General features: G+C 35.9%; 1 protein-coding gene across 3 annotated transcripts in view; it reads left to right on the top strand.

The window, feature by feature from the left end:
* The window catches only part of CADM2 (cell adhesion molecule 2), a 1,065,284-nt gene that overhangs the window by 728,944 nt on the left and 321,018 nt on the right, over positions 1-15,322 (top strand). For 2 of the 3 annotated variants that reach the window (XM_074333327.1, XM_074333317.1), the window contains exon 2: positions 15,048-15,074. The exons of the other annotated variant lie outside the window; for it this stretch is intronic. In XM_074333327.1, coding sequence (XP_074189428.1) covers positions 15,048-15,074 — 27 coding nt within the window. The remainder of the gene's footprint in view (positions 1-15,047; positions 15,075-15,322) is intronic. 3 annotated transcript variants of the gene reach the window in all.

The raw sequence follows: 15,322 nt of genomic DNA, 5'->3' as shown, positions 1-15,322 counted from the left end.
ATATAATTTGCACATGTATATAAGAATAAATTTACTTTTTTTTTTTTTAAATTAAATTTATTGGGGTGACAATTGTTAGTAAAATTACATAGATTTCAGGTGTACAATTCTGTATTACATCATCTATAAATCCCATTGTATGTTCATCACCCAGAGTCAGTTCTTCCATCACCATATATTCGATCCCCCTTACCCTCACCTCCCCCCCCACCCCCCTTACCCTCTGGCAACCACTAAACTATTGTCCGTGTCTATGAGTTTCTGTTTCTCATTTGTTTGTCTTGTTCTTTTGTTGTTTTTGGTTTATATACCACATATCAGTGAAATCACATGGTTCTCTGCTTTTTCTGTCTGACTTGTTTCGCTCAGCATTACTCTCTCAAGATCCATCCATGTTGTCACAAATGTTCCTATATCATCTTTTCTCACTGCGAATAGTATTCCATTGTGTATATGTACCACAACTTCTTTATCCATTCATCTATCGAAGGACATTTTGGTTGTTTCCATGTCTTGGCCACCGTAAACAAAGCTGCAATGAACATTGGAGCACACGTGTCTTTATCTCTAAATGTTTTCAGATTTTTTGGGTAGATACCCAGGAGAGGGATTGCTGGGTCATACGGCAATTCTATTCGTAATTCTTTGAGGAACCTCCACACTGCCTTCCATAACGGCTGCACCAGTCTGCATTCCCACCAACAGTGTATGAGGGTTCCTTTTTCTCCACAACCTCTCCAACATTTGTTACTATTTGTCTTGTTGATGATAGCCATTCTGACTGGGGTGAGGTGATATCTCATTGTGGTTTTGATTTGCATTTCTCTGATGATTAGTGATGTTGAGCATTTCTTCATATGTTTATTTGCCATTTGTATGTCCTCTTTGGAGAAATGTCTCTTCAAGTCCTCTGCCCATTTTTCAATTGGGTTGTTTGTTTTTTTGTTGTTGAGTTGCATGAGTTCCTTGTATATTCTGGATACTAGCCCCTTATCGGAGGCACTGTTAGCAAAAATCTTCTCCCATTCAGTTGGTGGCCTCTTTATTTTGTCAATGGTTTCTTTTGCTGTGCAGAAGCTTTTAAGTTTCATATAGTCCCATTCGTTTATTTTAGCTTTTACTTCCATTGCCTTTGGAGTCAAGTTCATAAAATGCTCTTTGAACCCAAGGTCCATAAGTTTAGTACCTATGTTTTCTTCTATGCAGTTTATTGTGTCAGGTCTTATGCTTAAGTCTTTGATCCATTTTGAATTAACTTTGGTACATGGTGACAAATAGCAGTCCAGTTTCATTCTTTTGCACGTGGCTATCCAATTCTCCCAGCACCATTTATTGAAGAGGCTGTCTTTGCTCCATTGTATGTTTTAGCTTCTTTGTCAAAAATTATCTGTCCATATTTATGTGGTTTTATTTCTGGGTTCTCAATTCTATTCCATTGGTCTATGTGTCTGTTTTTCTGCCAATACCATGCTGTTTTGATTATTGTGGCCCTGTAGTACAGGCCAAAGTCAGGAAGTGTGATACCTCCATTATAGTTCTTTTTCTTAAGATTGCTTTGGCTATTCGGGGTCTTTTGTGGTTCCAAACAAATCTGATGATTTTTTGTTCTATTTCTTTAAAATATGCCATTGGGATTTTGATGGGGATTGCATTGAATCTGTATATTGCTTTGGGTAATATGGCCATTTTAACTATGTTGATTCTTCCAATCCATGAGCATGGAATGTCTTTCCATTTCTTTGTGTCTTCTTCAATTTCTTTCAAAAATGTCTTATAGTTTTCAGCATATAGGTCTTTCACATCCTTGGTTAAGTTTATTCCTAGGTATTTTATTCTTTTTGCTGCAATTGCAAAAGGAATTGTTTTTTGTATTTCTTTTTCTGAGATTTCATTGTTAGTATATAGGAAGGCAATGGACTTTTGTGCGTTGATTTTGTAGCCGGCAACTTTACTGTATTCGTTGATTGTTTCTAATAGCTTTTTGGTGGAGTCTTTAGGGTTTTCTATATATAGCATCATGTCATCTGCAAAGAGTGATAATTTAACTTCTTCATTCCCAATTTGGATGCCTTTTATTTCTTTCTCTTGCCTGATTGCTCTGGCAAGGACTTTCAACACTATGTTGAAAAGCAGAGGTGATAGGGGACATCCCTGTCGTGTTCCTGAACGTAGAGCAAAGGGCTTCAGTGTTTCTCCATTAATTATGAGATTAGCAGAGGGCTTGTCATATATGGCCTTTATTATGTTAAGGTATTTTCCTTCTATACCCATTTTATTAAGTGTTTTAATCATAAATGGATGTTGTATCTTGTCAAATGCTTTTTCTGCATCAATTGATATAATCATATGATTTTTGTCCTTTATTTTGTTTATGTGATGTATCACATTGATGGATTCTTGGATGTTGAACCATCCTTGTGCCCTGGGATGAACCCCACTTGGTCGTGATGAATAATCTTTTTAATGCATTGTTGTATTCGATTTGCTAGAATTTTATTTAGGATTTTTGCATCGGTATTCATTAGAGATATTGGTCTGTAGTTTTCTTATTTTGTGCTGTCCTTACCAGGTTTTGGTATCAGGGTAATGTTGGCCTCATAAAATGAGTTAGGGAGTACTGTCTCTTCTTCAATTTTTGGGAAGAGTTTGTGCAGAATTGGTATTAGATCCTCTTTGAAGGTTTGGTAGAATTCACTAGTGAAGCCATCTGGTCCCGGACTTTTGCTTTTGGGAAGGTTTTGGATGACTGATTCAATTTCGTTACTGGTGATCGGTCTGTTTAGATTTTCCAGTTCTTCATGGTTCAGCCTTGGAAGGCTATATGTTTCTAAGAACTTGTCCATTTCTTCTAGGTTGTTGAATTTGGTGGCATATAGTCCTTCATAGTATTCTTGGATGATCCTTTGTATTTCTGTGGTGTCCGTGATAACTTCCCCTTTTACGTTTTTGATTTTGTTAATCAGTGTCTTCTCTCTTTTATCTTAGTAAGTCTAGCCAAGGGTTTGTCAATTTTGTTAATCTTTTCAAAGAACCAGCTCTTTGTCACATTAATTTTTCTATTGTCTTTTTGTTCTCTATTTCATTTATTTCTGCTTTAATTTTTATTATTTCCTTTCTTCTGCTGACCTTGGGTTTTACTTGTTCTTCTTTTTCTAGTTCTTTAAGGTGTAACATGAGGTTATTTATTTGGGAGTTTTCTTGTTTCTTGAGATAGGCCTGTAATGAGATAAATTTCCCTCTTAAAACTGCTTTCGCTGCATCCCAGAAATTTTGGTAGGATGTATTTTCATTGTCATTTGTTTCTATGTATCTTTTGATCTCTCCTCTAATTTCTTCTTTGACCCAGTCCTTCTTTAAAAGTATGTTGTTTAATCTCCATGTATTTGTGTTTTCCCCCTTTCTTTTTACAGTTGATAACCAATTTCAAAGCCTTGTGATCAGAGAATATGCATGGTATGATTTCAATCTTCTTAAATTTGTTGAGACTGATTTTATGTCCCAATATATGGTCTATCCTTGAGAATGTTCCGTGTACACCAGAAAAGAATGTATAGTCTGATGTTTTAGGATGAAGTGCTCTATAAATGTCAATTATGTCCATTTCATCTAATGTGTCATTTAGGGCTACTATTTCGTTATTTATTTTCTGTTTGGATGATCTATCCATAGCTGTCAATGATGTATTTAAGTCCCCTAGTATAATTGTGTTTTGGTCAATTTCTCCCTTTAGTTCTGTTAGTAGTTGCTTGGTGTATTTTGGTGCTCCCTGATTGGGGGCATAAATATTGATGACTGTTATGTCTTCTTGTTGTACAGTCCCTTCACCATTATGAAATGTCCATCTTTATCTCTTGTTATCTTTTTCACCTTGAAGTCTGTTTCATCTGATATCATTATGGCTACACCTGATTTTCTCTGGGTACCATTTGCTTGGAGTGTCAATTTCCACCCTTTCACTTTGAGTCTATGCTTGTCCTTGTAGCTGAGATGTGTCTCTTGGAGACAGCATATGGTTGGGTTTAGTTTTTTGATCCAATCTGCTACTCTGTGCCTTTTTATTGGTGAGTTCAGTCCATTTACATTTAGGGTGATTATTGATATGTGAGGATTTCCTGTCATTCTATCTTTAGTTTTCTGGTAAGGCTGTGTCTCCATTGTTTCTTTGCCTTTTTGTTGTTGTCTATTATTTCTGTGTGGTGGTATTCTATGATGTTTCCCTCTGTTTCTTCTTTTATTTCAGTATATATTTCAATTCTGGATTTATTTTGAGTGGTTACCCTTAAGTTTATGTAAAAGAAAGTTTGATATTTAGAGTATTCCATTTTCTTCAGCACGCTTACTTTCTCCATTCCCATATTCGGTTCAGGCCTTTACTCTCCCCTTTTTGAGTTTTGGTTGCCACAAATTGTCCCTGTTGATGGTGGTCGAATAGCCTCCTTTAGTATTTCTTGTAGTGCAGGTCGTGTATTAGAAAATTCCCTCAGCTTCTGTATGTCTGGAAAGGTCTTTATTCCTCCTTCATATCTAAAGGATATCTTTGCTGGATATATTATTCTTGGCTCATGATTTCTCTCTTTCAATAGTTTGAATATTTGGTTCCACTCCTCCTGGCTTGTAGAGTTTCTGCTGAAAAATCTGATGATAATCTAATGGGCTTTCCTTTGTATGTTACCGTCTTCTTTTCCCTGGCTGCCTTGAGGATTCTTTCTTTGTCGTTGATTTTAGACAGCTTCAATACAATGTGCCTTGGAGAAGGCCTGTTGGGATTGAGGTAACTAGGTGTTCTATTTGCTTCTTGGATTCGAGGGTCCAGTTCTGTCCACAAATTTGGGAAGTTCTCATCGACAATTTGTTTGAATATATTCTCTGTGTCCTTCTCTCTTTCTTCTCCTTCTGGTATGCCCATTATTCTTATATTGCTCTTTCTGATGGAGTCAGAAAGTTCTTGTAGAGTTCTTTCATTTCTTTTAAGTCTCAAGTCTCTTTCTTCTTCTCTGTGTCATTTCCAGGTTTCTATCTTCGATGTCACTGACTCTTTCCTCCATCTGGTCAACTCTACTACCTAAGCTGGTTATTTCATTCTTAATTTCTTCTATTGAGTTCTTAATCTCCAGAAATTCTATTTGGTTCTTTTTTAAGATTTCAATCTCTTTCGTAAAATGCTCATGCTGTTCTTTGATTGAGTTTCTGAGTTCCTTTAACTGCCTATCTGTGTTTTCTTGTATCTCGTTGATGTTTTCAGAACTGCAATCTTGAATTCTCTGTCATTTAAGTCACATATTTCTGTATCTTTAAGTGCCTTCTCTGGAGATTTTTCACTTTCTTTCTGAGTTATCTTGTTGCCTTGGTTATTCATGGCGATTACTGGTTTACTATTTCTCTTCCTAGACATCTACAGGAGTGGCTTCTGCAACAGGTTGATAGGAAGCGGTCTTTCTTTTGTTTGCCAGTACTTGTTGGTAGAATGTTTTATTATTTCTCCAACTGCAACTTATTTTCCTTCTCCCACACAGTAGTGCTATGTTTTCTCTGCACTATTCCAACTTCTCACACAATGGGGGGATTCCCTGGGAGACGGGCTTCTCCTCTGTTAATAGTTCGTCTAGGTCACCGGGCGCAGTGTCCCGGTGGGTATGCGGAGAGCTTTTGATGTTCCAAAGCTCTTCCAGCTGCTGATTCAGAGCCCGTAGGTTTCAGCAGTTCTGTTTACTCCTGCAGGGATCCGCCCAGATAGGTGGTGTCAGAGGCGGGGTGAGTTGTGAGAGGTGGCCCAGAGCAATGGCGGCGACCACCACCACAGCCGGTCCTGCTTCCACAGCTCTCTCCCCTTTGCTGGAACTAGTTGGGCTGTGAAATTGTGTTTGCAGTCCACAGTTCTCAAAACAGCAAATTTTCTGTTGTTTTGATCTGACACTGCTACTGTTTCGCTTTTAGCACCGGGCAGGTGGGGGCGGGGCGAGCTCTGGGAGGGGAGGGAGGGGGCGGCTAGTCTCAGTGCCTAAGGCTCCGTTCTCTGCTCGGCAGTGCGGGCTTAAACCACCGTTTTCAGCCTTTTTCCCTCAGTCTTTTCTCCGAGGTCTCTGCCGTGAGCGTTGGGTTCAGCCGTGTTATATGCTGTCCCCTCAGCCCTGTGGAGCCCTGGCGGAGCCCTAGCAGTCCGAGTTCTTCCCTCTCCCGCAGCTGCGGTAGTTCCGGGAAGCAGCGAGCTCGGCGCACTGAGCTAGGTCTGCGTCCTGCGCCCGCGCGGCTCCGTCTCCGCGCACTTCTCCCTTTCCTCCTCCCTCCACTCGCGCGAATCTCCCACCTGTAGGTGATTTCAGTCGGTAGTGGGCCTCTTCGTGTTGCCTGTCTGCTGTAAATTTACATTTTAAAATATTATATTGTACAGTATTTACCAATGGTGATGGGTATTTGTTTTGTTTCATTGCAGATAAATTTAGGGCAAGGGAAACATCAGGTATATCTGAACATAAAGTCATAGATATAAGAAACCTCTCTTTCCTAATCTAAGCACTTTCTGAGGTTTGTTACTTCCCGATCAGGAAACAATGATCTCTTATCTATAAATTTGCTTATGGAAGGAGGAATAAAAAATAGTAGGCTAAAATATCAAGATGTTTCAAACAAATTCTGCATCATATGGAAATAAAAAGAACTATATATAATGCTTTAATATTAGCTCTCTGTGAATAAATACCAATAATGTCTTTGCTATGTTTTACTAAATGTTTAACTGCTACGTAAATAACTTTTCAGCAAACACTTCTAAAGGCAACACACAAATCCAGTATATTCTACATCATCCATATATTGCAAATATTTATCAAATGTACCACTATTTTGTTATGACAGGAAATCTTAAAATAAAAAGTGAGAATTAAAAGAACAGGGAAAATGTGACTAGGTCACACCATTTTCAAAGTAGGTAAAATTTATCAAAATTCCCCTGAGAATGCACTCATACCCTGTATTTTATTTTGAGAAACACTGTTGCAGATTCACCAATTTTTTGCAAAATTATTAGATAGCAATACATTTCACATAGATGGTTGACTAATTCAATGAAACTAATTAACTAAATTGCTAACATAATTGTATTTTTTACTTTTTCATAATTAGTGAGATTAGAAATAAACTTATTAATATGATGCTTAATATTCACTAATTATTCAGCATTCACTGTAAATAGCTATGGTAATTCTATTATTCACATGTTTTTTCTTCTAAAATTATATGCACAGATTTTTACCATATTAATATTATAATTATTAGCAGTTATAAATGTAAAATTACAAGTAATCACCTCTAAATATAATGTGACTACCTATTATGTTATAGTTACAACTTGCTGCTTTTATTATAGAGGTGAGAAAATATTGATGTATCTAAAACTTTTCTCTGGTCAAAGTATCTTTACTTCCATTCTTTTCATTTTAACTATGAACTGTTAAAATTATATTTTTAAGATAATTTTCAGCCACTGTTGGGTGGAGTGTAATTTGCACTTTACAATTGACTTATAATTGGACTGTGCTGACAATGGAAAATCTTACAAGTATTGAACATGACATTTATGACAGTATTGCTGTCATCTTGGCTTCTTTTATTGAATATGCAGAGAATTATAATTGGGCTAACAGGCCTGGTAGCCTGGCCTCTTTCCAATTATATTAACCAGCCTAGTCTAGATTAGCTGCCTGAACACACACAGAAACAGGAATAGAGCTTTTGTTTTCTTTCATATTTTATTTTGGTATGTATCCAATAATCTGAGAATAAAATCATCTGCCTTCATGTTTGAGAATTTTCAATAATTAATCTCCATTCCATTGAGAAATGTAAATATTTGTCTTCTCTATTTTTATTTTATTAATTTTTAACAAATTGGATTTTTTGTAAAATATTGGTTGTGTCTGTTATATACTAGATACTAATATTTGTCTCAAAAATGTATAGAGAATTTTGGCATTTTTTCTTTAAATTCAGGCTAAAATTTATTAAGTGATGAATTTGAATTTGAAGTAAAATTTCCTTTGATATGAACAAGTCAAAATACTGGTGCACTGAAGTATTTTCTTTGAAATTGAGGCAAATAATATTTTTGAATAATCTAAAAATACGTCTTTCAACTTTGTGTAGTCTTAAAAATAACACAAAAGATAAAAACTAATTCCTGATGATTACACTTCAGAAATCTAAAATTTTGCTAAGGCATTGAAAAATAATTTTTTAATTGAAAAACAGTAAGAAATGTTAAATGAAACAATTTGTGGTTTAAAAAATCCAGAGAGTTTTCAGTGTGTCAGTTATTTGGAACTTTGGATTTGGTACTTTTCTTTTTCTTGTTTTCTCTCTTTTTTCTTTTTTTTTCTGTTTTCCTCTGATTTTATAGCATTTAATGTACTTGCATATTTCCTTTCCAAATATTCCTAAGACTTCCATCTGCTGTATTTAAGGTCTTCATTTTTGCCACTGATTTATTTTCTGTATTGAAATATATCAACAAGCTGGAAATCTATCCTATAGAAACAACACCAACAAAATACATAAGGGATATGATTAGGATATGTATCTCAGCATTACTGATACCAGAAAAAAAAAAGATGTCTGTCAATAGGAAAATAGGTCCATACTTTATTTATAAGAAACATATAAAGCTGATTAACCTGGAAAATGTGGGGAAAGCAGACTGCAATTTGTATAGTATTATCCTGTTTTGGGAAACAAATACACAAAAATATATATGTTACTGGTTTTTATAAGAATTACAAAACTTATTTTTTTAACATTAGCAAATTGTTAACATTGATGATTTAATAGCTGACATTGGAAGGATGAGATATTGGTTCTTTATATCACCTCTAATATGTTGCCATGTATCAATTCTGTAAAAGAAAGAAACATTGAAGTAAAAGTATTTCATTCATTAAATACCATGTTTCCCCGAAAATAAGACCTAACCAGACAAAAAGCCTGAGCATGATTTTTCAGGAGGACATCCCCTGAACATAAGCCCTAATGCGTCTTTTGGAGCAAAACTTAATATAAGACCCGGTCTTATTTTCGTGGAAACGTGGTAGGCGTAAATTTCTTAGTAAAAGAAATAACTTCTAAAATTTAAGTTTTAATATTAAATGTTTGAGGGACTTTAATGGGATATATATTTTATTATGAATTGTTACTTCATAGTAAAAATATTACAATACAGCTGGTAGTTTAATTTTGGATCACGGCTTTTTAAGTTACTTTGGGTTTTATCTTCACAACAATATTGTGAACATTCTCATTCTCCAATCATGTACCTTCATGGAATAAATAGAGTTTGAATGGGTTTAAGCAAGGACTTAATCAAGATTTCCCAAAATATTTATAGTTTTCATATAGTACATTTTTACCTAAAAATATTATTATTTAAAAAACATGGTGTACATTTTTGTTTGAGCTAGTGGAAGATAAATGCAAATAGTAAGATCATGTTTTTGATTGTGAGTAAAAATGAAATATTCAGGTTTCTGGTCAAGATAGTGGAGTAGGTAAATGCTATGCTCACTCCCTCCTATGACCACATCAAAGTTACAGCTAAATGATAGAACAACCACCCTTAAGAACCACATGAACACTAGCTGAACAGAACTGCTATAACTAGGGATATAAAGAAGAAACCACATCAGGACTGGTAAGAGGGACAGAGACGTGAAAGGAGCTGGTCCTACACCCACATATGGTGTTAAGAATCAGGAGGGATACCTTGGCTGTGGAGATACACCTGCGGAGCTAGGGGTCCCAAACCCACACTTGGTTCCTCAGCTCAGAGCACCAGCGCCAGAAACAGGAGTCCCCACAATATCTGGCTGTCAAAATCAGTGAAGATTCGTCCAGGTGAGATGGAGGGTTGCTGGAGTCCTCGGTGTTCCTCTTCAAGGGCCTACACATGGACTTACTCATTGACGAACTCATTCAATCTAAGCTCCAGTGCTGGGACAGCAGCTCAAAAGGAACCAGGGACATATGGGGAGAAACTGAATTATCTGGCTTCAAGGAAAGGGCTGGAGGGACATCTCTTGCTTGGGCTAAGGTGCTGGCAGGCACCATTGTTCCTTTGTTGAGTCCTCCCCAGACACAGCCAGCAGATGCAGGCAAGCGCCACATCTAAGTCTCAATCAACCCGGGTACTACTGCTACTGCCCCACCCTGGTGATTCTCTAAGACTCCACACCACTCAATTCTTGTGTCCCATTCAAACCTCTTTCAGAGGCTAATCCACACAAGCTCCTGGACTGGGCCCACACTACAGATTTTCATAAAGTTTTTCAAAGGTCTACAAACCCCAAACAAGCTGAGGCTAGCCTTGGCGTGCCCTCTACTTCTTAGTAGCACATTTCCCAACAATAAGACCTAGCTGGACAATCAGCTCTAATGCGTCTTTTGGAGCAAAAATTAATATGAGACTCAGTCTTATTTTTCTATAAGACTGGGTCATTAATATAATATAATATAATATAATATAATATAATATAATATAATATAATATAATATAATATAATAATGTAATAATACCAGGTCTTATATAAATTGTTGCTCCAAAAGACACGTTAGAGCTGAATGTTCATCTAGGATTTATTTTGGGGGAAACACGGCAAGTGACCCCAAGCTTGGCTCTAGTAGCACCCAGCCTTGGTTCACAGCATAACCACTCCCAGTCTTCTCCAAGCCCAGCACAGACATCTAACAACTATAGATCACCTTGTAACTACTGTCAGGAGACCCTGGGCTGGACACAGGCAGTGGTGAACTTGGCATGCACCAGAGCCCCTCCGAAAAGATCCCAGAACTAACACACCTGGTGGCTGGCTTCAGACCACACCAGACACCACTCAGTTAGTACCACAAATGATATACCAATAGGTGGATTTGTAGGCACCAGAGCCCTGCTAAAGCAAATCCTTTTCCATGGGGTCAGTTTCTGCACATGAGCTTGTCCATTGAATTCATGGCCAGTCCTCCCAGCAAGTCAACCTGAAGGTCAATCCAACCAATTGATGGGCTAACAGCAATCAAGGCTCAACTACAACAGGAGGACAGACACACAAAACACATACAAGGGGCACTCCTTGAACATCTGGCTCAGGTGACCAGGAAGACTGGGCCCCACAGGACACCTACTACATAAGACCACTCTCAAAACTGGCAGACATAGCAGATCTACCTAATATATAGAAACAAACACAGGAAGGCAGCCAAAATGGGGAGACAAAGAACCATGCCCACCCCACCCCCCCAAAAAAAAAAGAAAAAGAAAGAAAAAAGAAAACCAGAACAAAGCCCCAGAAAAAGAACTAAACAAAATGGAGACAAGCAATCTAGCAGATGCAGAGTTCAAAACACTGGTTAGGGGAAGAATAGATGATGTCAGTTGTAACTTCAACAAAAGCATAGGGCACATTAAGAACAGGAGGTAGAAAACAAAAAAGAATCAGTCAGAAATGAAGAATACAATAACTGAAATGAAGACTACATGAGGTAGAATCAATAACAGAGTTGATGAAGCAGAGGATCAAATCATGTTTTGGAAGACAGGTAGCAGAAAACAAAAACAAAAAGAATAATATATATTTTTAAAGGATAGTTTAAGGCACTGCTGGGGCAACATCAAGCATAACAGCATTTGCATCATATGATTACCAGAAGGAGAAGAGAGAGAGCAAGGAATTGAAAACCTATTTGAAGAAATAATGAAGGAAATCTTTTCTAACCTGGTGAAGGAAATAGACACATGAGCCCAGGATGCAGAGAGCATTTCAAACAAGATGAACCCAAAGAGGTCCACACAACGACTTGTCATAATTAAAATGGCAAAAATTAAACACAAGGAAGGAATTCTAAAAGCAGCAAGACAAAAGCTGTTAATTACCTACTACAAGGGTGCTCCTGTAAGACTGTCGACTGATCTCTCAAGAGAAACTTTACAGGCCAGAAGGGAGTGACAGGAAATATTCAAAGGTATATAAAGCAAGTACCTACAACCAAGATTACTCTACCCAGCGAAGGTGTCATTTAGAATCGAATGACAAAGAGCTTCCCAGACAAGAAAAAGCTAAAGGAGTTCATCATCACCAAACCAACCAGCATTATAAGAAATGTTAAAGGATTAAGAAACTGTGGTACATTTATACAATGGAGTATTACGCAGCCATAAAGAAGAAAGAAATCTTACCATTTGCAACAACATGGATGGACCTAGAGAACATTATGTTAAGTGAAATAAGTCAGAAAGAGAAAGACAAATACCATATGATCTCACTTATATGCGGAATCTAAAGAAAAGAATAAGTGAATGAACTAATCAGAAACAATTTTGGAAACATGGAGGAAAAACAGAGGGTTGCTAGAGGGGCGGGAGGGTGGGGATAAGGGGAAGGTGAGAGGTTTTGGGAACGTACAGAGGGATAGTGGATGGGGGGAGGGGGGTTCACACAGTGTGAGGGATATAAATGATAAACGTCTAAGTTTTGCTTTGTCTTGTGCACCTGAAACTAATTAAAATAAATAAATAAATAAATAAAATAAAATAAAAGAAATGTTAAAGGGACTTCTTGAAGAAGAATGAGAAGGAGAAGGAGGAGGAAGAAGAGGAGGAGGAGGAAACATTTGAATAAGTAAATACCACAAAAAAAAATCTGACTGACAAAGACAAACATAATAAAAGCAGATCAACCAACACAATTGCTAGTAAAAAGGTCAAAAGGCAAAAGTAGGAAGATCATGTGTAGTTACACTAAATTAAGAGATACACACAAACACACACACAAAAGTAAAATATATATATATATATATATATATATATATATATATATATACACTAACAAAAAGCTAAATGTGGAGGGGATAAGAAAAAATGGTAGTGATTTTAAATTGTGTTCAAACTTAAGCAACCATCAACTTAAAAAAGATGGCTATAAACATAGCTTGGTATACATGAAGCACATGGTAGCTACAAACCAAAAACTCTATTAAAGAGATATAAGAAATAAAGAGAAAGGAATCCAAACACAATACTACAGAATGCCATTAACATACAAGAGAGCAAGAGAATAAGAAAGGAACGGAGAATAACTACAAAAACAATCAGAAAACAATTCATAAAATGTTAATAACTACACAACTATCAACAAATACTTTAAATGTAAATAGATTAAATAATCTAATCAAAAGGCTAATGGATAAAGAAAAAGTAGTGTATACATACAGTGGAATACTATTCGACCATAAAAAAGGATGAAATATTTCCATTTGAGATAACATGTACGGACCTAGAGGGTATTATGCTAAGTGACATAAGTCAGACGAAGTCAAATTATGTATGATTTTACTTATATTGGTATCTAAAAACAAACAAAATAAATGAGCAAATTTACAGAAACAAACTTACAGGTACAGAGAACAAACTGATGGTTTCCAGATGGGAAGGGGGTTGGGGACAGGGTGAAAAAAGTGAAGGGATTAAAAAGCACAAATTGGTAGTTTCAAAACAGTCATAGGGATGTAAAGCACAGCTTAGTAAATATAGTTAGTAATATTGTAATAACTATATATGGTGTCAGGTGGGTGGAAGACTTATCAACCACAGTCATTTTGTAAGTTATATAAATAATCAGCATGCTATATGCCTGAAACTAATATAATATTGAATGTCAACTATAATTGATTTTTTTTGTAATTAAAAATAGTATCTGTTAGTAGTCTGGCATGTACCTAGATTTGTAGAATTTTTCTTTAGCTCTAAGTCACTTGAAAGAACGAACTGTAAGTTAAAAGTTTCCATATATACTTCATATGTACTCAATCTAAAATGCCAATTAAACTCCACTGAAGGTCAGGATGCCAAACTAGAGCCTGCATATATCCCAATAAGCAGATGGGCCACTTCATCTTTACCGTCACTTAGAAAATGAAAAAAAAAACACGTTCCTTCCTTTGTCAATCTTCATTTTTAAATAGTATTTAAATCAAAATAGAATACATCACTTTAAAACTTTTAGTGTTTTCTAATTATACATTTTGTCTAGAAGTTTTCCCTTGAGTAAAGAATTCTGCTGTAGGACTGTTATAATTTCCTCATTAAGTTGACTTCTGCCCCTTATAGTCTTTACCACTATAGATATAAGTAAGCTTCAATTTCTACTTTTTAATGGGAATAAAGCTATGCAAAGTAATGGAGTTTTCTCGTTTCATAGCTATGTGGTCAGTCATGTACCAAATAGCTGGAGTTTAATGAATCATGCAGTAGTGATGTGGCTTTGTAGATCTGATATTTGCAATTCAGTTGATGACCCAGGGCCTTAAATTCCAACAGCATGAGCTAGGATCTTAGAGCAAGATTTTAGAAGCAGACACATCTAGGATAAAATCCCAAATTTGCCTTTTTCTGGCTATGTCATAGTCAACAAGTAATCTGACTTGTCTAAGTCCCTGTTTTCATATTTGTGAGGCAATAATAACAAAACTTATTTCTTGAGGTTGTCATTATTAACTGAAAGATGCATGGAAAGTGTTCAACCTCAATCTCTGGAATTTAGTAAGCACTCAATAAATGCAACTGATCTGCCCTTGTGACTTATGCAAGCATTATGGATTATATTTTAATTGTTAAAAATATTAAATATATGTAAACTATATATGAATATTTTTAATTGAATTGTTATCTAAAGTTTAAAGTTAAGGACAGAGAAAATATAGATATACTGTCCTTAGAGGATTTGGCACCTTATTGTGTTTCGAATTTGCACTGTGTGGCTCCTATCTATTTTACTCTTTCTTATTCAAGAAGTTTAATCATATACTAACAAAATATAAACATTGTCATTTTCTTTGTTCAAGGTCTTATTTATGTAAAGTGTATTGATCATGTAATAATACATGTATCTTTTTAGACGTTAGCTAATAGTAATAATATATCTTTTTCTTACTAACTAGATACTCTGCATCTAACATATTTCTAATATCTAACATATTTCTTCTCTTTTTGTGCAATCTTTCCTTGGGACCAGCGGCTGCTTCAAAAAATAAAGTTAAAGGTGAGCTCCTGTCCATTTTGCATGATTCACCATGATTCTTTTTTTTTTCCTGTTGAGTCTTCTAAATCCTCTTAAATAATGGATCCAATTCTGTTCATGATAATATTAGTTCAGTGCATAGGTACTAGTCACACATTTCTACAAACACAAATGTATATGATTTCAATTTTTTAGTTTCTGATACATATCTGTGTTTGCATGATTGCGAGATTGTTTGTTTTCTTGTTTTATTTCCCTCTTTCATAAAG

The sequence above is a fragment of the Rhinolophus sinicus genome, linkage group LG01 (assembly GCF_036562045.2).
Source record: "Rhinolophus sinicus isolate RSC01 linkage group LG01, ASM3656204v1, whole genome shotgun sequence".
Classification (NCBI taxonomy): domain Eukaryota; kingdom Metazoa; phylum Chordata; class Mammalia; order Chiroptera; family Rhinolophidae; genus Rhinolophus; species Rhinolophus sinicus.
The sequence above is the reverse complement of the archived record's forward strand: the minus strand, read 5'-3'. Positions and strand labels throughout refer to the sequence as shown.